Below are 24,188 nucleotides of genomic sequence, written 5' to 3'. Positions count from 1 at the left end.
AGCTGGTACAATGTTAGTGTTTTCAGCAACACTAACTAAAATAATAACCATTATTACATTATTACTTTTTCTATTCCAATTTATCCTCCAAAAGACAACACACGTCTTAAAATCCTTTTTTTATTTAAATTAAATTAAATAAATATAAGTTTTTTATTAAATTAAACGATCGACTTATTTTTTAATTGGTAACGACAACAATTTACCAAACTGGTGACCCCGAGACGTGCAAATTGAGGATTTTTTTAGCTAATTGGAATTTCGAGCTGGTGTTCCGCCATTTTGCACGGCAATCAACAGGCGTCACTTGCCGCCATCTTTTTTGGGCAAATTGCTCAACAATTTTTTAATAAATTTTGTTCACTAAAACAAAATGGAAGACGGTGGCACACCAGATGCAGCCACCACATTAGCCGGCACGGATAGGTGCATTTCAGCATCACCTATTGGAAATGTTTCGGTGGTGTATGCCAGATTGTCTGTGTACAGATGTTCAATACCAACATTGAAGCGTGGTTTACAACAATGGATTTTTGGTTCACGGCATCCGGCATTGTGACAGACAAGCAAAAAACGGCCACTATACTTGCAGCGTTGGACCCAAATGTGATCTCGCAACTGGCGGAGGTAATCGCAACGCTTCCACAAAACGACAGGTACGAGTACGTGAACAGCGTCGGCTGAACCGCCTTTTATCCGACCTCCCTCTCGGTGACAAAAAACCATCCGAATTATATTTCGAGATGAAACGTGTCGCTGGCAACACGCTTCCGTAATCGAATTAGGCAAAAATTTCGACCAGCTTTCAACGCGCTCACGCTCACGTAGACCAACGACGACACGTAATCGTTCGCAATCTCGCCCTGCCTACTCCAGCAACGCAACAGGTGACGAATGCTGGTACCACAAAAAATATGGTCGCAACGCAAAAAAATGTCGAAGCCCCTGTCGCCATAAGAAGCGTCACGTCCACGTGGTTGCTTCTGACACTTCATCGTCCAGCCAGTGACTTGATGGGCAGGTGAAGGATTCCTGCGAAGATTCCTCCACCCGATGCCAAATTTTTCGCTTGCAAGTTAGAGATAAGTATACAAATAAATTTTTTTTGGTAGACAGCGGCGCCGACGTTTCCGTCTTGCCACTGACTTCGAAGTCTTTTGATGTCCGTCCTACTGCCGTCATGCTGTACGCCGCAAATGGTTCACCAATTAAGGTAATAGGGGAGAAGCGTATAAAACTTGACCTTGGCCTGCGCCGTGATTTCCACTGGTCATTTGTGATAGCAGACGTTACGTCACCGATCATCGGCTCCGATTTTATAAAATTTTACGATTTGCTTATCGACTTACGACGCAACCGTCTTATCGACAACATCACTGGTCTTATATCCCAGCTTACGTCATCAACATTTTCGGCCGCAGCTGTAATCAGAACATTCGATTCGACAGAACCTTTCGCCGACATTTTGAAAAATTTTGCTGACGTCACCCGACTTTCGCCATATGGTTCAACGACAAAATCAACGATTTCCCATCGAATGGAAACGACTGGCCAGCCTGTTTTCTGTCGTCCTCGACGTCTTTCGCCAGAAAAGCTAGCCGCTGCGAAAAAATAATTAGATTTTTTATTAAAAGCCGGTATTTGTCAGTCATCTAAAAGCAACTGGTCCAGTCCGTTGCACTTAGTTAAGAAAAGTGACGGTACTTGGAGGCCATGCAGCGATTATCGTGCCTTGAATGCCCAGACTTTACCGGATCGTTATCCGTTGCCGATTTCACGACAAATTTGCGAGGTAAGACAATTTTTTCAAAAATTGACCTGCAGAAAGCCTTCCACCAGGTGCCAATTCATCCCGATGATGTCCCGAAAACGGCCATTAGCACTCCATTCGGTCTATACGAATTTAAATTCATGACGTTCGGGCTTTGCAATGCAGCCCAAACGTTTCAGAGGCTTATTAACGAGGTGTTACGTGGGCTAGATTTTGTTTTCCCATAAATCGACGACATTTGTGTTGCATCGTCTTCAATAGAACAACATCGTCAAGATTTGGCTGAAGTTTTTCGTCGCCTCCTAGCCATCAACCTAAAAAAGTGCGAATTTGGCAAAACCGAAATTAAATTTCTTGGTCATCTGGTCAACGCCGATGGAATTCGTCCCTTACCTGAAAAAGTAGCCGTTATTCAAGATTTTCCGAAGCCAAAAGTGGCTCAAGAACTTAAAAGATTTATCGCCATGATAAACTTTTATAGAAAGTTCTTGCCACATGCAATTTCGTATCAAACTCAGTTACAACAGCTTATAGTCGGCAACAAAAAGAATGCTCGAACACCGCTTGTGTGGTCTCCTTCAACAGAAGCTGCATTCAACCGATGTAAAAACGAGCTAGCAAATGCAACGCTTTTAGCACATCCTGCTGCTGAAGCCGATTTGGCGATTTATGTCGATGCATCCGATACTGCTGTGGGGGCAGCCCTACATCAACAAGTCAACGGCGATTTACAACCTCTCGGATTTTACTCCAAAAAATTCACCAATACGCAACAAAAATATTCTACATATGATCGAGAGCTAGCAGCAATGTACCAAGCTGTTTGCCATTTTCGATATATGATTGAACGCCGATCGTGTTATATCGTCACCGACCATCGTCCGCTTATCTTCGCATTTCAACAAAAACTTGAAAAAGCTTCGCCACGCAGAATACGTCAACTTGATTTCATCAGATAATTCACAACCGATATTCGCCATACGCCTGGTTTAGAAAACGCAACAGCCTATGCACTTTCTCGTATCGAATCGATCAACACCGTTGTGGACTACTCTCGCATAGCAGCAGCACAACAAAATGATGAAGAGCTTCAACAATTCCTTCAAAATTCAGGTATGCAAATGAATTCGCTGAAATTAAAATATTTTTCAATCACAGGATGCAACGACCAACTGGTTTGTGACACAACGACGACGTTCGTCCCTATATTCCGAAAGATTTTCGAAAACAAATCCTTTCAACAATCCATAATTTGTCGCATCCAGGCGTTCGAGCTACCACAAAGCTGCTCACCGTCAGATTTTGTTGGCCCGGAATGCGAAGGAGGATCGTATTTGACTCCCGTCAAATACGATCCTCCAAAAGAGCGCTTTGAGCATATTAACATCGACATCGTTGGTCCGTTTCCATTATACAACGATACTGTCTTATCATGATAGACCGTTTTACAAGATGGCCGGAAGCCGTTCCTATCCCTGACATGTCAGCGGATACCATCGTTAAAGCCCTTTTGTCTCAATGGATTTCTAGGTTTGGCGTACCGTCACGAATAACATCGGATCGTGGACGTCAATTCGAATCGTCAGTTTTTGCAGAATTGGTCAGAACAATTGGTGCTACGCATTTACGTACCACTCCTTACCATCCACAATCGAATGGGATTATTGAGAGGTGGCACCGAACATTTAAAGCAGCAATCTTGTGTCATAATCCAGCAAAATGGGTACACCATTTACCAACAATTTTACTTGGATTGCGAGTTGCTTTTAAACCCGACATTAATGCGTCGCCAGCCGAATTAGTTTATGGTTCAACCCTAGCAATTCCTGGAGAATTTGTTCAACAAACAACAACGAATAGCACCAGCGATAGACCAACTGATACAGTTCATCATTCTTTACCTCAAACATTCATCTCGAAGAATCTTCAAGCATCTTCACACGTATTCGTCCGGAACAATTCAATCAGACCTTCACTTACACATCCGTATGATGGTCCATATTTGGTGATTAAAAAATTCGACAAATATTTTACAATTTCAATACGAGGTCGTCATGGCAACGTCAGTATTGATCGTTTAAAACCTGCTTTTGTGTCAAATTCTGATCTCAATGAGTTACCTACCTCAGTTTCCCAACACAACACACCTGATATTGCTACAACCTTACCTAATAGTAATCAACAAGTTCCTGAAAATGATCTCAACTCTAGTTTTGCTTCAACATATCCTAGCCCTGCTGTCAACTCGTCACCTGAAATGCTACAGCCCCAAACGACTACAAGTGGTAGACGGGTCACGCTACCTCTAAGGTTCAGGTGAGCTCCCTCCGGCCGGGGGAATGTTGTGGCATCACTGTTTTACTACCCAGTACCTAGTTGGTACCAAACCGGTAGCTGGTACAATGTTAGTGTTTTCAGCAACACTAACTAAAACAATAACCATTATTACATTATTACTTTTTCTATTCCAATTTATCCTCCAAAAGACAACACACGTCTTAAAATCCTTTTTGTATTTAAATTAAATTAAATAAATATAAGTTTTTTATTAAATTAAACGATCGACTTATTTTTTAATTGGTGACGACAACAATTTACCAAATACATATTAACGTCGAATATAGTTAAAAATATAAATTTCAATATTTTTAAAATTAAAAAATAATTGTTATTTATTAAAATGTTCAATGTATTTTCGTGTTGGTAGATAAAATTGTAGTCGTGTGAATAAATAATCGCATTTATATTTAAAAATCAAACACCAGCTCCCCCAAATACATATATTCGTGAAACCTACTGAAAACAGAAGAACAAGAGTTTTTTTTTCTAAAAATCAAAGTAACCCAGTGTAATCCATATGTGTATGCCACCACAAGTTATCATTGATTCAGAATTTAGATATTTGTTGTTATATGGACCGTCGAAAAATTCGGATGAATTTCCTTCTAAGAAAACGGTCTTAAAAACGATTTTTTAGCTTTAATATAAGTTTATACTCGTATCACATCGCTAAATAAATTGCTCACTAGGAAATATGAATATAGGGATAAACAATATACACTCCAGAAATGTGTTAAATAAGGATATTATGCCCCATATAAAAGTTGCTCTTAAAATTCGAATACTATTTTTTAAAAGCAAATGATAATTAAGGCAAGTTAATTTGTATATTTTTTAAACTCAAATCAGTCTGTATCTATCGAACACAAAAAGGTTGACCAATCGTACTTTCAAAGAACGGCTTATTTCAAATATTATGTTACAAAACTAACTTCTTAACAATTATCGTTATGGCTTAACTAGAACATTTTATTTGTTGTTAACCTGACAAATGTCGTTATTTACCGACTATTTTTAACGAAAATAATGCGTATAATTCAATTCGGAGTATCTCTTAACGATAAGTATTGTTAACTTATGAATTTTGATAACTTAACGACAAAATTTTGTCGTTAAAAAGTTACAGAATTCCGGTACTGAGCTTCCACAAGTATCGTTCTCTACCCCAGCAGAAAACTTCACTTTTATGTTTTTAATATTTATTTTGTTATTTTTTTGTGTCTTCTTTGAACAAATATTTTATGCATTCAAAAGTAAATAAATGCCATACAGCTGTTTGGCTTACAGCATTGCCAACACGATATAAGTACATCTTTTTGTATGTTTTTATTTTAAATTTTAGTATCAACTTATACAATGGCAACCACGGCTACGTAGAGATTTGACAATAGAAGTGACATCGTAATATTTTGGAGTTGACTATACGCAATGCCAGCGTAGGTGAAGCGTTTAATGCAAATGAATTACACAATTAGGGCCTAAAACTAAACAAACAAAAAAAGTGTTTCATTTAAAACAACAACAAAAAAACAAATAATAAAAGAAACAGACCTACAAACACAAACACTTTATAGGGGAAGCCTTTCCCCGTCATCGAATTGCCTCCCTCTCCGTGAGAGTGTAATACGGGAAGCCTTTCCCGTCATCTTCGTGCCTGTCTCCGCGACAGTATATACGGGAAGCCTTTCCCCGTCATCGCCGTGCCTCTCTCTCCGCGAGAGTATATACGGGAAGCCTTTCCCCGTCATCACCGTGCCTCTCTCCGTAACAGTGTACTACGGGTCGCTCTATTTTCCGTCTGTCGGTGGCTAGCGTCGTAATATAGTGTTGTAAGAAAATAAAGTACGATTTATAACGTTGTAAGAAAAGAAACTGTCTTTTAATCCCCTGGCTTAAAAATAAATTTTTGTAACGAACCTGGGAGCCGCAATGTTTTAGTAAAACATTGTTTGTAAAAATTAAACTGTACGAGCTGTGAAATAAACTGTGTGTGAGGATTATATAATCCGAGAAAAAATAAATAAAAGTGCGTAGTGATGTGAAAAACCTCATGGGCCTACTCCCTTAAACGGGATGAATTAGCAGCTTACTTAAGTGAATTTCAACTTTATCCAGCCGGTACTGTAGATGAGCTTCGAAAACGATGGCTAAGTTCATTAGTGGAGAACAACAAAGATGAAATGCCTGATAGAAATTCAAACGAAACATGAAACACTAGCAGTTTCTCCCGCTGCAAAGTCATTAAAACCGCCGGTTTTAGTCAGACAGCACACAGTGGGGGATCTGAAAAAAAAGTGGAAATAAATCTGTAACTTCTAAACGAATAGCCCGATATTAATAAAAATTTCCCATGGCTATAGAGGAGGTGTCGATAAGTTTAAGTTTTGAATTTGGGCTTAAACAACCAAGGGGGGCCGAGCCACAATGCCAAATTTTTGTTTGCGATCCGATTTGAAAGATTTTTATATATATGGAATGTACTAGAAGAGATCTACAAAAAACATTGCTTTAGCCATATATTATCTCTTATAGTTTACGAGTTATTCGCATTTGAAAAGTAAAATTTTATTTTTGTTTGCCTACCTTGGTCTGCCATTTTGCTAATAACGGATCCAATTCTTTCCCGATTTTCTTGAAGTATCATTTTTTTGAATTAACAACAAATTTATTAATAATCTTAAGAAAGAATTGTTAAAAAATATTTACTGAGTTTTCGCCATTTTTTTTTTTCGAAAAAAGTACCTACATTAATTTTAAATTATACAGAAAATGAGAAAAAAATAAATGTGTTTATATTTTTCTGAAAGATAACATTTCGGGAAATATTATAAAAGCAAAATAATATCAAAATTCGTATTATTGCGTGGTCCAGAGCCTTCCGAAGTAGACCTATTTTTTATGTAAATTTCAACTTTAGACAACATATTCTAAAATCGCATAGCTGCTTTCAAAAAACTAAGACCAGTTTTGTATGTCCCAATCTGTTCTTCAATATCATGCAAAGGGATTTCATAGCCCCGAGCTTGGTACCTTCAATAGAAAAGTTTTTTTGGGAATTGTGGGATTCTCAATAACAAATCTAAATCCAAATTTTCACTTTTGCATTCCGACAAAAAATGTCTATATAATTGTAAAACGTAATTAAAAAATATTCATAAACCAAAAAGTTATAGCAGTTTAAAAATTTAAATTTTCAACAAAAAATAAAAAAAAAATTATCTTTTTTTTGCAAAAACTCTTCTATGAAGTTTTTAATTTTCAATATATTTAAACATTTCTGAAAAAAGATCCACGTGTCACAGTAATGAACGAATGATTATAATGTCTAGTGAAATTTCATCACCAAGTTATTTTCTTCCATAACAACTTCAATGTTAGGTACTTATATAATACATAAGTACAAACATTAAGCGATTGCAACTCTTTTTTAACAGTGAATCCCAGGTATAATATGAAATACCTGGGATATCCCTAAAACATATTTCATACATAATTAGACTTGCCAACCGTCCCGTTTTCGACGGGACAGACCAGTTTTAGAGTCGAATGTCCCGTGTCCCGGCGATACTCTGAACGGGACGCCATTTGCCCCGTTTAAAAAAAAAACATAACTTTTTCATTAATTACCACAAAAAATATAAAAAAATCAAAAATTGGAAATACCGATAAACAAGGATGCTTTATTTTCTGAAATATAGTATTTTCTAAAAACTGAATATCACTATTTAACAATATACATAGGTACTTAGTGCATTAACTTCTATGAGTTTCAATAAACTCATTAGTAAACATTATTTAACTTTCATGAAAAATAAATGGCACGATACTCGCTCTAGGATGCTTGTACCTTTAGTTAAAGGTGAGTTGTTGGTCCATTGAAATGGACTGAGTTTGTTGAATTTATTACTTCAAATAATAATAAAAATTATCAGCGATTAAAAATATAAATTTTAAATTATGGACTGAAATAGGTAAACTTTATTAAATAACCCCCTGCGCTTCGTTACTCCTACGTAGTAAAATAAAATTTTTTTTAAAGATTTTATAAACTATTTTTTTAATGAGGTAAATTAGGTAAAAATATAAAAAAAAAATTTTCAGACTAAGTTTGAAGAATCTCGCAATTTTAATTATACAGATATTCAAAATTTACTATGTACTTTGAATGGAAAGTTTCACACCCACTGTTCCGATCTAGACTATTTTAGCTAAACTCTGTACAGTGATAAGAATTTGATTCATACAAAATTTAAATACATTACAATTATAGTACTCCAGATATTCGAAATTAACTATATACTTTGTATGGGGGTGTCACTCCCACTAATCCAATCCCGACCATTTTACAGCCAAACTATGTAAAATGATAAGTGGGCTATCGGACAAGTTTGAGAATCTCGCAATTATAGTTCTGAAAATATTTATTTTCCTTTGTGTGGTAGGTGACTTAAACCTTGTTCCGATTCTTCCCAATTTGGTTAAACTTCATGTCGTGATATGAAATTGATTCATATAAAGTTTGAAGAATTTCACAATTATAGTACTCCAGATATTTGAAAATAACTATTTACTTTAAAAAATTTAGTCTCGCCAATTTTCAGCTAATCTCCGTATAGTGACAAGAATTTGATTCATACAAAGTTTAAATACTTCACAATTATAGTACTCCAGATATTCGAAATTAACTATTTACTTTGTATGAGAGATGCCACGCCCACTAACACAATAACATTTTCACCCAAAAAATGTAGATATTAGGGCAAAATTTTAAGACTTCCACAATTATAGTTCTCCAGATATTCGAAAATAACTATTTACTCCTGTATAAAGTTCAAAGACTTTCACAGTAATAGTTCTCCAGATTTCACACAATTAAAATTAATGTGTTATTGTTGATTTTAATAAATAAAATATGTAGGATAATAACACTGCTTCAAAATAACACTTTTTGTCAGAACTTGAAAAGCGACCTAATGGAGGTTGTATGCCTAGGTGAGGATATGCTAAAACCGTTTTCAAAGATTTTGAACACCCTCAAAATTTTGAGTTATTTTGAAACAAGTGTTTTAGGGTAGGTACAGTGCACAGTGCTTTAAAGACAATTTTATATAGACAAAAAGGATATATTACTTATTAAAATCGGTTTATATATTTGCAAAAGTTATTAAACTTTTTCGAAAAAGGTTTTTTTTACATTTATATGCGCTGGGGGAGAAATACTCAAAAAGGTATTAATGAAAAGTTGAATAACTTTTACAGTTTTCATCCGATTTGAAAAATTAAAACCATGTTTTATTAACAACTTTTCTTTATACATTGATATAAATTTTTATAAGCTTTCACTTATAACTTACAAATGTATCAATAAATGCATGTCATTTTGAAGCGTAATAAGTTTTCTTTCCCAACACGTTAAAAAAATAAAAATTGAACAAAAACTGACTGAGTTACAAATCGATAAGTTGAAAAATATCACTGTAAACGGTTTTTTCAGAATAACTTCTGAATTTGAAGGTGTTTCTGAAATTTTTTGACACAATTTGTAATGTACTCAGCAAGTCCTATAACCCACGCTAGGTCATTTTCCATCGTTCTCTGATCATTTAGTGGTGTCCCGTTTTGGAAATTTCAAAAGGTGGCAAGTCTATACATAATACTATTTTTTACTACAGGTAATAGAACAGGTAAATTTCCAAATATACCTTCACTAATATAAACGTTGACTACAGGTAACCTATTATATGAAACTCATGAAGAATAATTAATATATAATCATACTCAATCCACAATTGACATCAGTTATAATTAGCTAAAGATGACGATCACATTAAAAAAAACTTTGTCCTCCATTTTACTTAAACATAAAACTGATCGATTTCAAGATAAAGTCAACCTCATATTGAAATTTATCGAACGTACGCATAATAATAAAGTGGATAAAACGGAATTATGTAAAATCGAAAAGTTTGTTAAATCCTTTGACATAAAATGGAAAACCGTAAAATTTTCTGCTACGAAATTTGAATCCAAATATTGTGATTGGTTGGATGAAAATATAGAATTTTATGTGTCCACGTCTGCCTTTGGTGCTCCCCGTAAGGAATACATGGAATTGTGCCCAAAATCCAAGAAAAAGCGGTTATCGGATTCACTATCAACCCTGTCTACTGAGGAAGTTTCGGATACATTTAAGGCTATGTTAAAGCAAGAAAAACAGCCTTTGGAAGCTGTTTTTCCGCTGATCTTCTTCCGAATGCATCGCCTAGACGATTAAAACTAATTGTTAAGAGCATACCTACACCATCATCTAATACTGCTTTTACCGAAGAAGAGGCTATTGCGCTTATGTTGCAGCTGGGACTAAGCCGTGATAATTATATAACTTTAAGAAAGGCATTGTTGGGAAAAGGAGTTGAAGTGTTACCATCATATGGCTCAATTCAGGAAAAGAAAAAGAGTATTATACCATCACCTATTGAAGTTACTGATCGGAAAGCTAGAATTGGACTCTCCACTCTACTCGAAAATACAGCATTAAGGATTGCTTGCGACTTTTCTACAGAACAGCTAAACAAAATAAATACTTATGATCTGCAACTAATCTGTAAGTGGGGATGTGATGGCTTATCATCACTTTCGGAATATAAGCAAACTACATCGAGTCAAACATCATCAGAGTATAAAAGTGTATTTATGTCATCATTGGTTCCATTAAGAATTCGGACGTATGCTGCCAGTGATTCTCCATCAACTAGTTTTGAGGATATATGGATTAATTCAACTCCTGGATCGAAAGCCTTTTGTAGGCCAATATGTTTCGAATATACAAAAGAAACAAAGATTACGACACAAGATTTGATCAACTTAATTGAATCTGAAATTAAAGACTTGGTACCGGTTACAATCCAAATAGCTCAATATTCCTTCAACGTTTCTTTTAATATGAAACTAACGATGATCGATGGAAAAGTCAGCAACGCCATAACAGGAACATCATCTACTTGGAACTGTTCCATATGTGGTGAAAAAAAATCGGAATTTTCGAATATATTCAAGGAAAGAAAAATTAACGAGGAAGTGCTCAAATTCGGAATATCTCCTCTACATGCCCGTATAAGATTTCTTGAACATTTTCTACATCTGGCATATGATTTAAAATATAGAAGCATACCAGAAAATATCAATAAATCAGTAAATAAAAATGAAGAACTGATGAAAATGAGAGCCACGGAGAAAAGAAGAATTCAAGAAGAATTCAAAAAGCAGATTGGATTAAACATTGATAAACCACTCGTAGGATATGGAAGCACAAATGATGGAAACACAGCTAGACGATTTTTCAAAGATTTTGAAACAACCTCAGATATAACCGGAATTAATATGGAGTTACTGAAAAAAGTCAATATTATTTTAATGGCAATAAATAGTAAGCACAAAGTGAATGCAACAAAATTTGGCGAGTATTCCACAGAAATTTCAAAACTTCTATTATCGTTGTACCCTTGGAAAGAAATGACACCAACAATACATAAAGTATTATGTCATGGAAAAATCGTAATTGAACATAATATTTTGTCCTTAGGAGAACTTACAGAAGAACCCCAAGAATCGAGAAATAGGGACTTCAAGTATGTTCAGCAGTTCAGCTCCAGAAAGTGTTCTCGACAATCTCAAAATGAAGACATTTTGAATAATCTAATTTTATCATCAGATCCAGTCTTATCATCTATGAGGAAACGTTGGATTTGCTACAGAAGTTTGACGTTTGAAAATAGTCATGACTTTAAAGATTTGCTTTATCTTTTAGATATGGATTGCTCTGTTTCTGATTATTTTACTAAATTAAGCTAATTATAAATTTAAAAATAAAAAATATTTTCCCAAAAAAACTTACTTGTTTCTTTAGTATTTTGCTTATTTATCAAATATTTCACATGAAATGTATGCTATGAAATCTACCTGTTCTATTACCTGTAGTAAAAAAATAGTATTATGTATGAAATATGTTTTAGGGATATCCCAGGTATTTCATATTATACCTGTGATTCATTGTTAAAAAAGAGTTGCAATCGCTTAATCCCAGTATGCAACATTTCGAGTCAGTTCTTTATATCGAACTTATTTCGAATTAAAATCGAAAATATGAATTTATTATGATGCTCTATCCAATCTACATTTTTTAGAATATCGTATTTTAATATTTTATAGAAATGGCGAATAATGTTCGAGTTTTTTTTTAATGTCAAATTTTATTTTTGCACATATTGACAAATTCATATACATACATATTATTCTTTTATCAATTTGTGAGAAAATAAAATTTTATTTCTTATCCTATCAATAACATATTCATAAAAATATAGTTTAATACGAAAAATGGATCAAAGACGTCTTAAAAGAAAAGCGCAGCCAATTATTGATGTTGTTTTTGACAATTCGAATCCCATAATCAGCAAACATCGGAAATATGTGCAGAGTTTATTGCATTTGAAAATGAAAACACATCTAACGCAACATTATTGGATAATAATAAAGGTATTGAATATGCATTATTTCAAGACGAAATTGCTCGATGGTATAAAGTATACGAAATTGTTCATATATTTAATCGAAATCGAATCAATTTAGAACATTTTTAATACCGAAAAAGGTATAGTATATCGATAAAAATTAGAATCAGAATAATAAATAATTTTCGACTCTTTATCGCCCTGCACTCTACTTAGGAAAACACGCACATTCTCGACATTATATCGAAGTCGATATCGATTAAATTTTACGAAAAAATGATTCATTTTCGACATAACTTCGAATCATTTTGCATACTGGGATGTTTGTACTTATGTATTATATAAGTACCTAACATTGAAGTTGTTATGGAAGAAAATAACTTGGTGATGAAATTTCACTAGACATTATATTTCGTTCATTACTGTGACACGTGGACAAAATAAGGTAGACATATTATACATCAATATTTTGGAAATTACATCTTCTTTTCAAAAATGTTTAAATAGATTGAAAATTAAAAACTTCATAGAAGAGTTTTTGCAAAAAAAAAGATAATTTTTTTTTTTTAATTTTTTGTTGAAAATTTAAATTTTTAAACTGCTATAACTTTTTGGTTTATGAATATTTTTTAATTAAATTTTACAATTATATAGACATTTTTTGTCGGAATGCAAAAGTGAAAATTTGGATTTAGATTTGTTATTGAGAATCCCACAATTCCCAAAAAACTTTTCAAAAATCCCAAAATTGGGATTTTTTTGATTTTTGGATCTATTGAAGGTACCAAGCTCGGGGCTATGAAATCCCTTTGCATGATATTGAAGAACAGATTGGGACATACAAAACTGGTCTTAATTTTTTGAAAGCAGCTATGCGATTTTAGAATGTGTTGTCTAAAGTTGAAATTCACATAAAAAATAGGTCTACTTCGGAAGGCTCTGGACCACGCAATAATACGAATTTTGATATTATTTTGCTTTTATAATATTTCCCGAAATGTTATCTTTCAGAAAAATATAAACACATTATTTATTTTTTTCTCATTTTCTGTATAATTTAAAATTAATGTAGGTACTTTTTTCGAAAAAAAAAATGGCAAAAAAACGACTTTTTTATTTTTTTTAAGTTTGAATGCACATAACTTTTGACTCAGTAGATATTTTTTAAAAATCGGGAAAGAATTGGATCCGTTATTAGCAAAAAGGCAGACCAAGGTAGGCAAAAAAAATAAAATTTTACTTTTCAAGTGCGAATAACTCGTAAACTATAAGAGATAATATATGGCTCATTTTTAATTTTTGATATAGCCGAGGTGCCCCACTTTGGGGCATTGTGGCTCCGCCCCCCTTGGTTGTTTAAGCCCAAATTCGAAACTTAAACTTATCGACACCTCCTCTATAGCCATGGGACATTTTATTAAAATCGGGTTATTCGTTTAGAAGTTACAGATTTATTTCCACTTTTTTTTCAGATCCCCCACTGTGCAGCAGTCGGAACCACGAAATCGGAGTGCAGAATGGAAGTAATGGAAAATATAAGGAAGTGGGGTATACATTTCGATGGAACTCGTGATCCATTAGAATTCATTGAACGTGCAGAAGAACTCAAGTGTATATACTAGGGTATTCGAATTATTCAATTTTTCTCTTGTTCGAATAAAACGAATAATTCGAACAAGAGATTTTATCTTGTTCGAATAATTCGATCACACGTTTAAAATTAATCGAATTATTCGAATAATTTAAATTTTTTTAATAAAGTAAAGAATGAAGTTTTGATGTCGGTTTTTTAATATTTTATTGTTAAAGAATAACAAAAAATAACGTTAAAGTTAACAATTCAAGTATTGATAATGTTAAACAAGTAAGAGTACTATTTTTTCGGCCGTGCCGAATCTTAAATACCCTCCACCTAAATATGATGGTATAAAAACTGAAATAATATAACAATTGTTAGAAAGACTAGTTTACGTAGAAGATATTTTATTTCATATGTACAAAAAATTCTATCTAATTCAGCAATTTATAACTGAAATTCCTATTAGAACGTATGAAATTTAACAATTTATATAATTAATAATTAGTTAATACGTTTGGATCAACATTTTTCCCTTTTAACCTCAAGTGAAGAAACAGAGTATAAAATATATTTAGACAAATTTCAAAATATTTGGTTGTGCAACTTATGTGGAAGCTATGACCTATTATGATTCGATTGTCATAAAATATTTTTATGTGATTTTGATGTATTTATATGAGAGCTGTGGCCAATTATGGACCAATATTCACAAAATTCAGTATTATGATTTCAGAATACAAATTACTGATCTGTGTACTATTTTGGTTTAATATATGGCTGCTATGACCTATTATGATCCTAAGTATTTAAGGGCTATTTTTGTAGAATTCAATATAAACAAGGCTATTAACAAGAGTGGACCTTATATGGGAGCTATGCCGAACTATAGACCAATATTTAAAAAATCTAGTACGATCCATGGATACAAATTACTGATCCGTGTAAAATGTTCGTTCAGTATACATTTTTATGGATATTTGTGCAAGTTAATGTGTTTTCCTGAAGTGGTTCTTATATGGAGTTTATGACCAATTATGGGCCTACCATCATAAAATTTGGTACATCGATTTTAGTATATATTGAATAAATTTGTTTTGAATTTCAACCTGATAACTATATTTGTAAGAAATTTATGAGGATTTTAGTGATTTTCGGGAGTGGACCTTATATGGGAGCTATGGTTAAATATGGACCGATATTCACAAAATCCAAAAGTATGATTACTGGATACAAATTACTGATCTGTGCATAATTTCATTTTGATATCGATATGTTTTTAATATTTTTTAAGGTTAATATCTTTTATCGGAAATGGGCCTTATAGGGGAGCTATGACCAATTACCGGCCAATCTGCATAAAATTTGATACAGTGATATCTATGTATAGGAGTATAATTTTTGTCGAATTTTAGCATGATAAATGTATTTGTAAGAGATTTATGAGTACTTAACTGATTTTTGGAAGTGGACCTTATATGGGAGCTATGGTCAAATATGGACCGATATTCACAAAATCCAGTAGTATGATTTCTAAATATATACTACGGATGTGTGTGAAATTTTGTTTTGATATTGATATTTTTTTAGATATTTATGTAGGTTATTGTGTTTTTCGGAAGGGTCCTTATATGGGAGCTATAACCAATTATCGGCCGATCTTCATAGAATTAGGTACAGCGATTTTGGTATATATTGGGATTATTCATGTCGAATTTCAACTTGATAGCCATATTTATAAGACATTTATGCTTATTTAAGAGATTTTCGGAAGTGTACTTTATATGGGGGCTATGGTCAAATATGGGCCGATCCACGAAAAATTTTGCAATATAATTTCTTTTACCACGAAACTTATTTTTGCTGAATTTTATGTGGATATTCCTATTCTGTAGGCATTTATAGACCATAGAACCATATTTCGGGAAGAAATTTGTATGGGGGCTAGGAGAAATCATGAACCGATTCTTATAATTTTCACCAGAGTTACTCCTTTTATCATAAAAGTAACGAGTGCAAAATTTTATGATATTAGCTGCAATATATTTACAAAAACTGTCCAAAAATATGTGAAAATTATAAATTTTTTTGAGGTTGTCCCACATTTTCATTCATAACTTTGGTTCCACTGTACCGATTTCGCTGATTTTCAATACCAAACTGCTTAGGACAATAATAAACATTTTGCTTGCAACTCTACTAAGTTTGTTTGCGTATTTTGGACGTGAGCGTGTTTTACACAGACGGACAGACGGACAGACAGACGGTCATTGCTCAATCGACTTAGAATTTCAAAAGGATTAATAATATATATACTTTGTTGGGTCTCAGATGAATATTTCTCAATGTTACACACGGAATGACAAACTTATATATACCCTCATTCACCACTTATGGTGGTGGAGGGTATAAAAACAATCGAAAACAAAGTCCATCATTAAATTTTCAACAGAAATATTCTGATCAGATTTACTCCGAACAATCTACAAAAAATTTACTAGCAAACCCTTTAGTTTCCGTTTTGGAGCTATGCTTTAAAAAAATTGAGCTAGTTGGACATGATCCTGAATTCAAATACAATATAAACGTACTAAGAACTTTTTTATGTCGTTCATTAATTCGGGTTTTAAATTGAGTAACTAATTCTTTAGTAAATTCATTATTCACTATTTCTAAATTATTTTTAACATATTGTACACATCAAGCTCTATCAAGGTTGCGGAATCTTTGTTTAATAAAGTGGTTTTGGGGAATTACACATTAAAGGGAATCTGTCCAAAGTTTAATATCATTCTCAGTGAACGTGGCTAATTTGAAGTCAGGCAGTGCATGATTGACGCATTTACAAATACGCAAAAAGTCTACTACCATGTTTGACAAACGATGTTCAAAATCATGTATAAGACAAACTCCATGTTTTTTTTTGTGTTTATCATTCGATTTATTAAATATTTTGCAACACTTACGTACGCGGTTAATAACATCACTTATATACATATATTTTAAGATCATGGCCTGCCTTCATCTATTTCAATGTAATCATTATAAATGTCATCCTCAATATCACTTTCGACGACCGTTTCAAATCTAAGTTAAAATTTTGATTATTAATTGCAATTCTTTTAATATTTCGCCAGCTAAATAACAATTATTTTATTCCGTATCTTTTATTTTCATTGGTTCAAGTCCTTAGTTAAAAATTTTGAAAGATTTGTTTTTAGAATTGTAACTTCTTGCAGTAATATTTATATATTTATAGAAGGAGCTATCGGAACACTCATCTACAGTGATCGAAAGTCCCTTTGTCTTTAGTTATTTGTTGAATTTCAGAAACAATACAATTTTTGTGAGTCATTATTACTTATTTAAATTGGAAATTATGAAAAATTTTAAGCAATTTAATAAGTTTAAATATATATGAACATTTATTCGTTTTATTCGATTATTCTACATAAAATTGTTCGAATTATTCGTTATTCGAAAATGGCCATTTTTAAATTGTTCGAATAATTATTCGTAAGAAATTATTCGATTAATCGAACGATCATTAGTCGAATGAATACCCTAGTATATACGGTGTGACCTTGGACATATTGCCGAAATTAATGCCTGAATTCTTGCGAGATCGTGCCCTTATCTGGTTCCGAAATAATAACAAATCTTGGGATAGTTGGAATGATTTTAAACTCGATTTTAGCCAATTTTTTCTCCCACCAAGATATTACGAGAAATTAGAAGATGAGATTCAAAGTCGCACACAACGACGAAACGAAAAATTTAAGGACAATCTTCTGTCCCTACAAAATCGTATGAGGCACTCTAAGCTCAGAAATTGGAGAGGGTATTTAAAAATTGCCATCCAGATTACCAATTATATATTAAAAGGAAAGATTTTTCATCCCTACCGGAACTCACAACGCTAGCCGGTTAAATGCAGCTGCTTCCAGCAGACAACAACGTCCTAGATGCCAAGCTTGCGGAGCTAATGGTCACGACATTGGAAGATGTCCCAACAATGGTAGTAATTCGGAAAACTCTTTCGGAGGGCGACGGAACTGAGGCGCAACGTCCCTCCAAAGCACCCCACCTCAGTAAATAAAACAGCACTACGCTGCGAAGAGTACCGTATTATAGTGACAATCTTGATACAAAACAAATTGATAACCTCTACAATAGATAAACTTTATAAAGAGCCGACTTTTTAAGCCAATTTGAAGGTGACCTCAAGAAGGTAAACGAAGAGCTGGAAGTAATATTGGCAGACGGAATACGAAAGCAAATTTCGGAAGGCGTACAAGTTAGTGTCACCTTCGGGAATACAACAAAAATGTACATTTTTTATATAATGCCAGACTTTTTGAAGAAATGATATTAGGCCTAGAGTTTCTACGAACCTTTAATACTACGATAAATTGTGCTGGATTGAGCTTGAACTGTGAGTTTAGAAGTACCTCAACGGAACCCTCTGACAGCGGAGAACAGCCGCTTGAACTCATTACCCATTCCGAAAATGGAGGATATCGTACTATTCCAGAACATAGTCCTGAGGAGCAGCAAGTTATTAAATCTTTTCTGGAAACCGAGCAGCCGAAATTCAGTACACTTTCTGGGCTGTCAAATATAGCAACACACAAAATAATTATGAAAGATGATCGCCCGATAAAAATCAGACATGCCCAAAGAAATCCTGCTATGCAAGCTATCATAGATGCGGAAGTAAATATGTTGATTGCCAAAGGATGTATAGAACCTTACACCAGCACCTATAGTTTCCCTATAACCCTTGCTAAGAAGAATGGTAACTGGAGAATATGCATGGACTTCCGTCAACTAAATTTAAGGTCAGTACCCGATGCTTATCCATTACCTATAATATATACAATTTTAAACCGACTTAGAAATGCAAACTACGTTAGTAGTCTAGACCTAAAAGATGGTTACTGGCAAATTCCTTTGGAAGCCAATAGTAAGAACTCCGCGAAATATAAAAGAAATCCGACGTTTCCTGGGAGTTGCCTCCTGGTATGGAAGATTTGTGCCAAACTTCGCCAAGATCTCTCACCGTCTCACACAATTATTAAAAAACGAAAAACACTGGAAGTGGGGAGAAGCCCAGCAGACAGCGTTCGATCTACTGAAGGAGAAACTAACAACTGCACCGGTATTAGCATGTTCGGACTTTAATCAAACATTCACCCTCCAGACAGATGCATATTTGCGATTATGGAATCGGAGCTGTCCTTCTACAAGAGCTGGACGGAGCTGAAAGAGTCATTGCATATGCTAGCCGCCACCAGAATAAAGCAGAAAATAATTATTCTGCCACTGAAAAGGAGTGTCTTGCCATAATATGGGGTGTAAGGAAAATGAGATCCTACCTAGATGGTTATAAATTCATTATCATAACAGATCATTTGTCTTTAAAGTGGCTGAATTCAATCGAGAGTCCTACTGGACGACTAGCTCGATGGACAGTCGAATTCAAACAATTTAATTTTACCGTGCAGTATCGTAAGGGGAAACAAAATGTCGTTGCCGATGCCCTATCTCGTCAACCCTGAATGTTACAAACACTGACCCAATCTCGAATACGTGCCCTTGGCTCGAAAAACGAAAGAAAGAAGTGGCGAAATCACCAAAAAATGACTCTGATTATAGTATTATTAATGGTCAACTGTATCGTCATTTTCCACGTAGTATCAACGATGATGATCCTAACCCATGAAAACTTTGTGTTGCGAGTCCTCTAAGAAGCCGTGTACTACAAGAAAACCATGACAATAGGATTTGTGGGTATTTATTTTATGTTAAATAATCAGAATTAATGGTCCATAATCATAGTCAAACACTAATGTCGGTTCTTTTTAAAAACAACTTTAAAATAAAAACCTACTTTTTATTAATTTGCAACCATAGTCAAAATTAAAGTAGTTTTAAATTGAACCGACTTTAACTGGGTGCCATCGCAAATGTAGAAAATGTTTTCATACAATATACAACAAAAAACAGACAAGTGGCAACGCTGAACAGCTGACATACAAAATTTAAAAAAAAAATCAAAAAAACGTAAACAATAAAAGTAACCGGGACATCTAAAGAAAGAAAGTTTTTTGTTGTGGAAAAATGGAAAAGATAAGACTAATATCATAATTACGATATTTTGGTACTAATTTTATTGATAACTGTTCAATAATTGCAAAATCTCTACAAATATCTTGTAACTTAAACATTTTTTACTTTGTGGCGAACTTTTTTACTCGGCGAAGAACAGCAGATGCTGTTGTTAAACGAGTTAAAAACAACTTCAGCTAGTTTTATATTAGTCGACTTCAGCGTCAGAAGTATACTTTAACTTGTCTATGATAGACCTAAAGTCCACTCTTAAGTAAAGTCGAGTTTAATTCTCTTAAAATGTACTTTATTTTTGATTATGATTATGGGCCAATATTTTTAATGTTGTATCATTGAGAAATAGTTTCGAATGAAAATTTTACAAATTCATAACCTCAGTGAGTAATAAATTAAATGAAAGAAAGTTTATAATAATAATATGAAATATATATAAAGATCTACTACAATACTCCCCCTTCGGAAAGATTAATGTTTAATAAATTGAATGTTACTCTCTTTTTAGTTCTATTTTGAGTTTTTTCTGTATTTGGGTTTTCAATGTAAGCAGGTTTTAATTTACCGATAGAAATCGTTCTGATTTTTCCGTCCATATCTAACTTGAAATTTTTTTATCTTTTTCAATTTCAAAAAAGGATCTTTTTTGGTCTACACGTACAAATACATATTTGCAAGTTAAGAGATCTTTCGGGATATAAACATCTGAATTATTGTTTAAATTATTTAAAAAATTATGTTTTGACCGTACACCATTTCGGCGGAAGTTGCTTTTAAATCCTCTTTGAAAACTGATCGAAGACCGAGCAAATGTATCGATGATTACGGGATGGAGGTAGTGGACCAACTATATCAAGGTGTATATGTTCGAATCTGCCTTTAGGAATGTTTATTTTCATATTAGGTGATTTAGTATATCTATGTTCTTTAGATTTTTGACAACTGACACATTGTTTAGATCACAGATTGATATCTTTATTCATATTGGGCCAAAAATAACGATGTGAAATCAGTCTACGAGTAGCCCTACTGCCTGAATGGGCAATTGAATGTAATTTCTCAAAAATTATTTTTCGTAGAATATTAGGCAAGAAAGGTCTATGTCTCTCATAAGAAATTTCACACCACAAATTTGAATTAAATAATGAAATATTTACAAGTTTCAAATTAAGATGTTTGTCATTGTCTTCCAAAATCTCCTTAAGTTCAGCATCTTTCTGTTGTTCGGTATGTAAAAGTTTAAAATTTATATCTGAATGTGGAAATGCATCTAACTCAAAAGCTCTAGACAATGTATCTGCTACTATATTCCAAGTGTCTGGTTTGTCTTGGACTTCTTTCTGTTTTCGAATTTAGAGCAAAAACTAGTGGTTTGTGGTCTGTGTAAACTGCAAATGAGTCTGTGTAAACTGTAAATGACCTTCCTTCTAAGATATGTCTAAAATGTTTAATATTTAAATAAATTACTAAGAGTTCACGATCAAAAGTGCTATATTTAGTCTCGGGTGGAGATAATTTCTTCGAAAAGAAAGATAATGGTTTCGGAAATCCATTATGGATTTGTTGTAGAACTCTACCAATTGCTATATTAGAAGCATCAACAGTTAAAGTCAATTTAGCTTCGTTATTAAAATGAAGCGAATTGATCTTTAATACTTTCAAAAGCCTTACAACTCTCATTGTCCCATTCTACTAATTTAGTTTTTAATGCATGTGTAATCATTGTGTGGATTGGACTAGATAATTCTGCTAACTTTGGAATATATCTATGATAATAATTTACCATTCCTATAAACTTTTGCATTTGTTTAACAGTCTTTGGTCGTTCAAAATTCCGTATTGCGGATATTTTTTCTTCTGATGGTTTAACCCCTTCTCTAGATATATTGTGACCAAGAAAATCTATATTTGGTGCTCCGAAAGTGCACTTTCCCGGTTTAATATTTAAACCATATTCGTCTAAACTATCGAAAACTAATTTTAAATGATCTATATGTTCATCTCCGTTTTCGCTAGCGATCAGTACATCGTCAATATAAACGAAAACAAAGTCGAGTCCATTAAAAACTTCATTGATAAATCTCTGGAAAGTTTGAGCTGAGTTTCTTAAACCAAATGGCATCCGTATAAATTCAAATAAGCCGAATGGAAATATCTTCATCCGCCATCGTAATCTGATGGTAAGCTCGTGCTAAATCAATTTTTGAAAAAATGTTTTTATTAGTCATGTTTATATTGAGGTCATATATGTGTGGTAATGGATATCTGTCAGGAACCGTAATACAATTTAATCGTCTGAAGTCACCACAAGGTCGCAAATCATTAGGGTCTTTTTTGGGAACTAAATGCAATGCAGATGCTACACATGAGTTAGAAGGTCGACAGATTTAACCAGAAAATCAAATTCTTGGTTTGTTATATGTTAGCGGGCCATTAGTTGTCAATCTATGTACTGTTGAGTGTTTTGCATGGAACACATTGAAGACAGCAGGCTACCAACTGCAATCTGTCAAAATTAGAACACACACGTTTATATGAAGACGATTCTTTTGACGACAGCACAGCTACACGACCACACGATTGCTTTTGCCGCTGTAGCCGAATTAAACTAATTTCTATTTCTGTCAACTACAAAGCAGAAATAGTGTTGCTAATATAATAAAAAAAATGTAAATCAAATGAGTGCTTAAAAAAAATATTTTGTTTTAACTTAATTAAGAGAAGTTTTTGATAACCATATTGATGTAAATTAATAACAGGTACATAATTAATTATAACCATATGGGGCATTTCACGTCAAGTGAACCAACTTTTGAAATCGATGTCTTCCGATCGCGATGAAATTTGCACCAATGTTAGTTCTATTGAATAGTAATTCGGACACCATTTTTCAACAAGATCGGTCAAGAACTCTCTGAGTTATTGAGAGTTTTGACATTTTGGCCAAACAGGTGTTTTTTTTATCCATATAACTTATTACCTATTGTTCTTAGCAAAATGTGTCCCAAATAGTTAGGTCTTTTCCTAAGCGACCTATATGGTCGCTTAGTGGGATGCGAGTGGGATATCTATCAAAAAAAAAATTTTGTAACTCAATATTTAAAATTTTTGAATTTTTTTGCAAAATCAAAAACTTTGTTGACTTTTTTTAAAAAAATGGACCCATTTTTTAATTTTTTTTTTTCTCAAAAGAAAGCTTAGGTCTTTTCCTTTAAAACCTTTTTGGTCGCTTAGTGGGATGCATGATCCACAAATTTTCAATCGTTTTGACAGCGTAGGGAATTTTTTTAATAAGCCGTCGGAAATATTTCGCATATCTGATGATCTGTGCTTCATTTTGTTAAAGGGATTAAAACAAAAAGACGAATAAATCTCATTTTCAACCTTAACATTTTTAGAAGTCGTAGACATTTTGAATTTTGTAAGTATTTATGTAAATAACACACGTCTTAACTTTAACGCTGTTTCTAAAAAACTGATTTCCGTATGTCTTCAGAATGACAATAAATAGTTTTTTAAGATCATATAGGTAGTACGTTTTAATGAATGAGTCTAAAATATTTTATTAGGGTCAAGAAGGGCTTACATACTAAAGTACCTAGTTTAACCAAATGTTACAAATAATAATAAAAATAAACCACCATATAAATAACCTACCTGTCAACTTCTACCTCTCCACCCACTTCTTAAAGTCAAATGTCATAAAATAATAAATAAACTGGTACTTCGGAGAAATAAATTTCCACTTGATTCCAAAAATTTGTTTCTGGGGCACCTGATATTTTAACAATGAAAATCACGTGCGCTGAAAACTACCTCTAGGATTGACTAAAAAAGCCGCAAGATACAAAACTCAGATAAATTT

General features: G+C 33.4%; 1 protein-coding gene across 1 annotated transcript; it reads left to right on the top strand.

Annotated features, from left to right (window-relative positions):
- The first annotated feature begins 1,180 nt into the window (after window positions 1-1,180).
- Window positions 1,181-1,615, top strand: LOC135955583 (uncharacterized). Its single transcript, XM_065505936.1, has one exon. The coding sequence runs from the start codon at window positions 1,181-1,183 to the stop codon at window positions 1,613-1,615; it is 435 nt and encodes a 144-aa protein (XP_065362008.1).
- Window positions 1,616-24,188: the final 22,573 nt, after the last annotated feature.

This window comes from Calliphora vicina, chromosome 3 (assembly GCF_958450345.1).
Source record: "Calliphora vicina chromosome 3, idCalVici1.1, whole genome shotgun sequence".
NCBI lineage: Eukaryota > Metazoa > Arthropoda > Insecta > Diptera > Calliphoridae > Calliphora > Calliphora vicina.
This window is presented reverse-complemented; position numbering and strand designations above follow the sequence as displayed.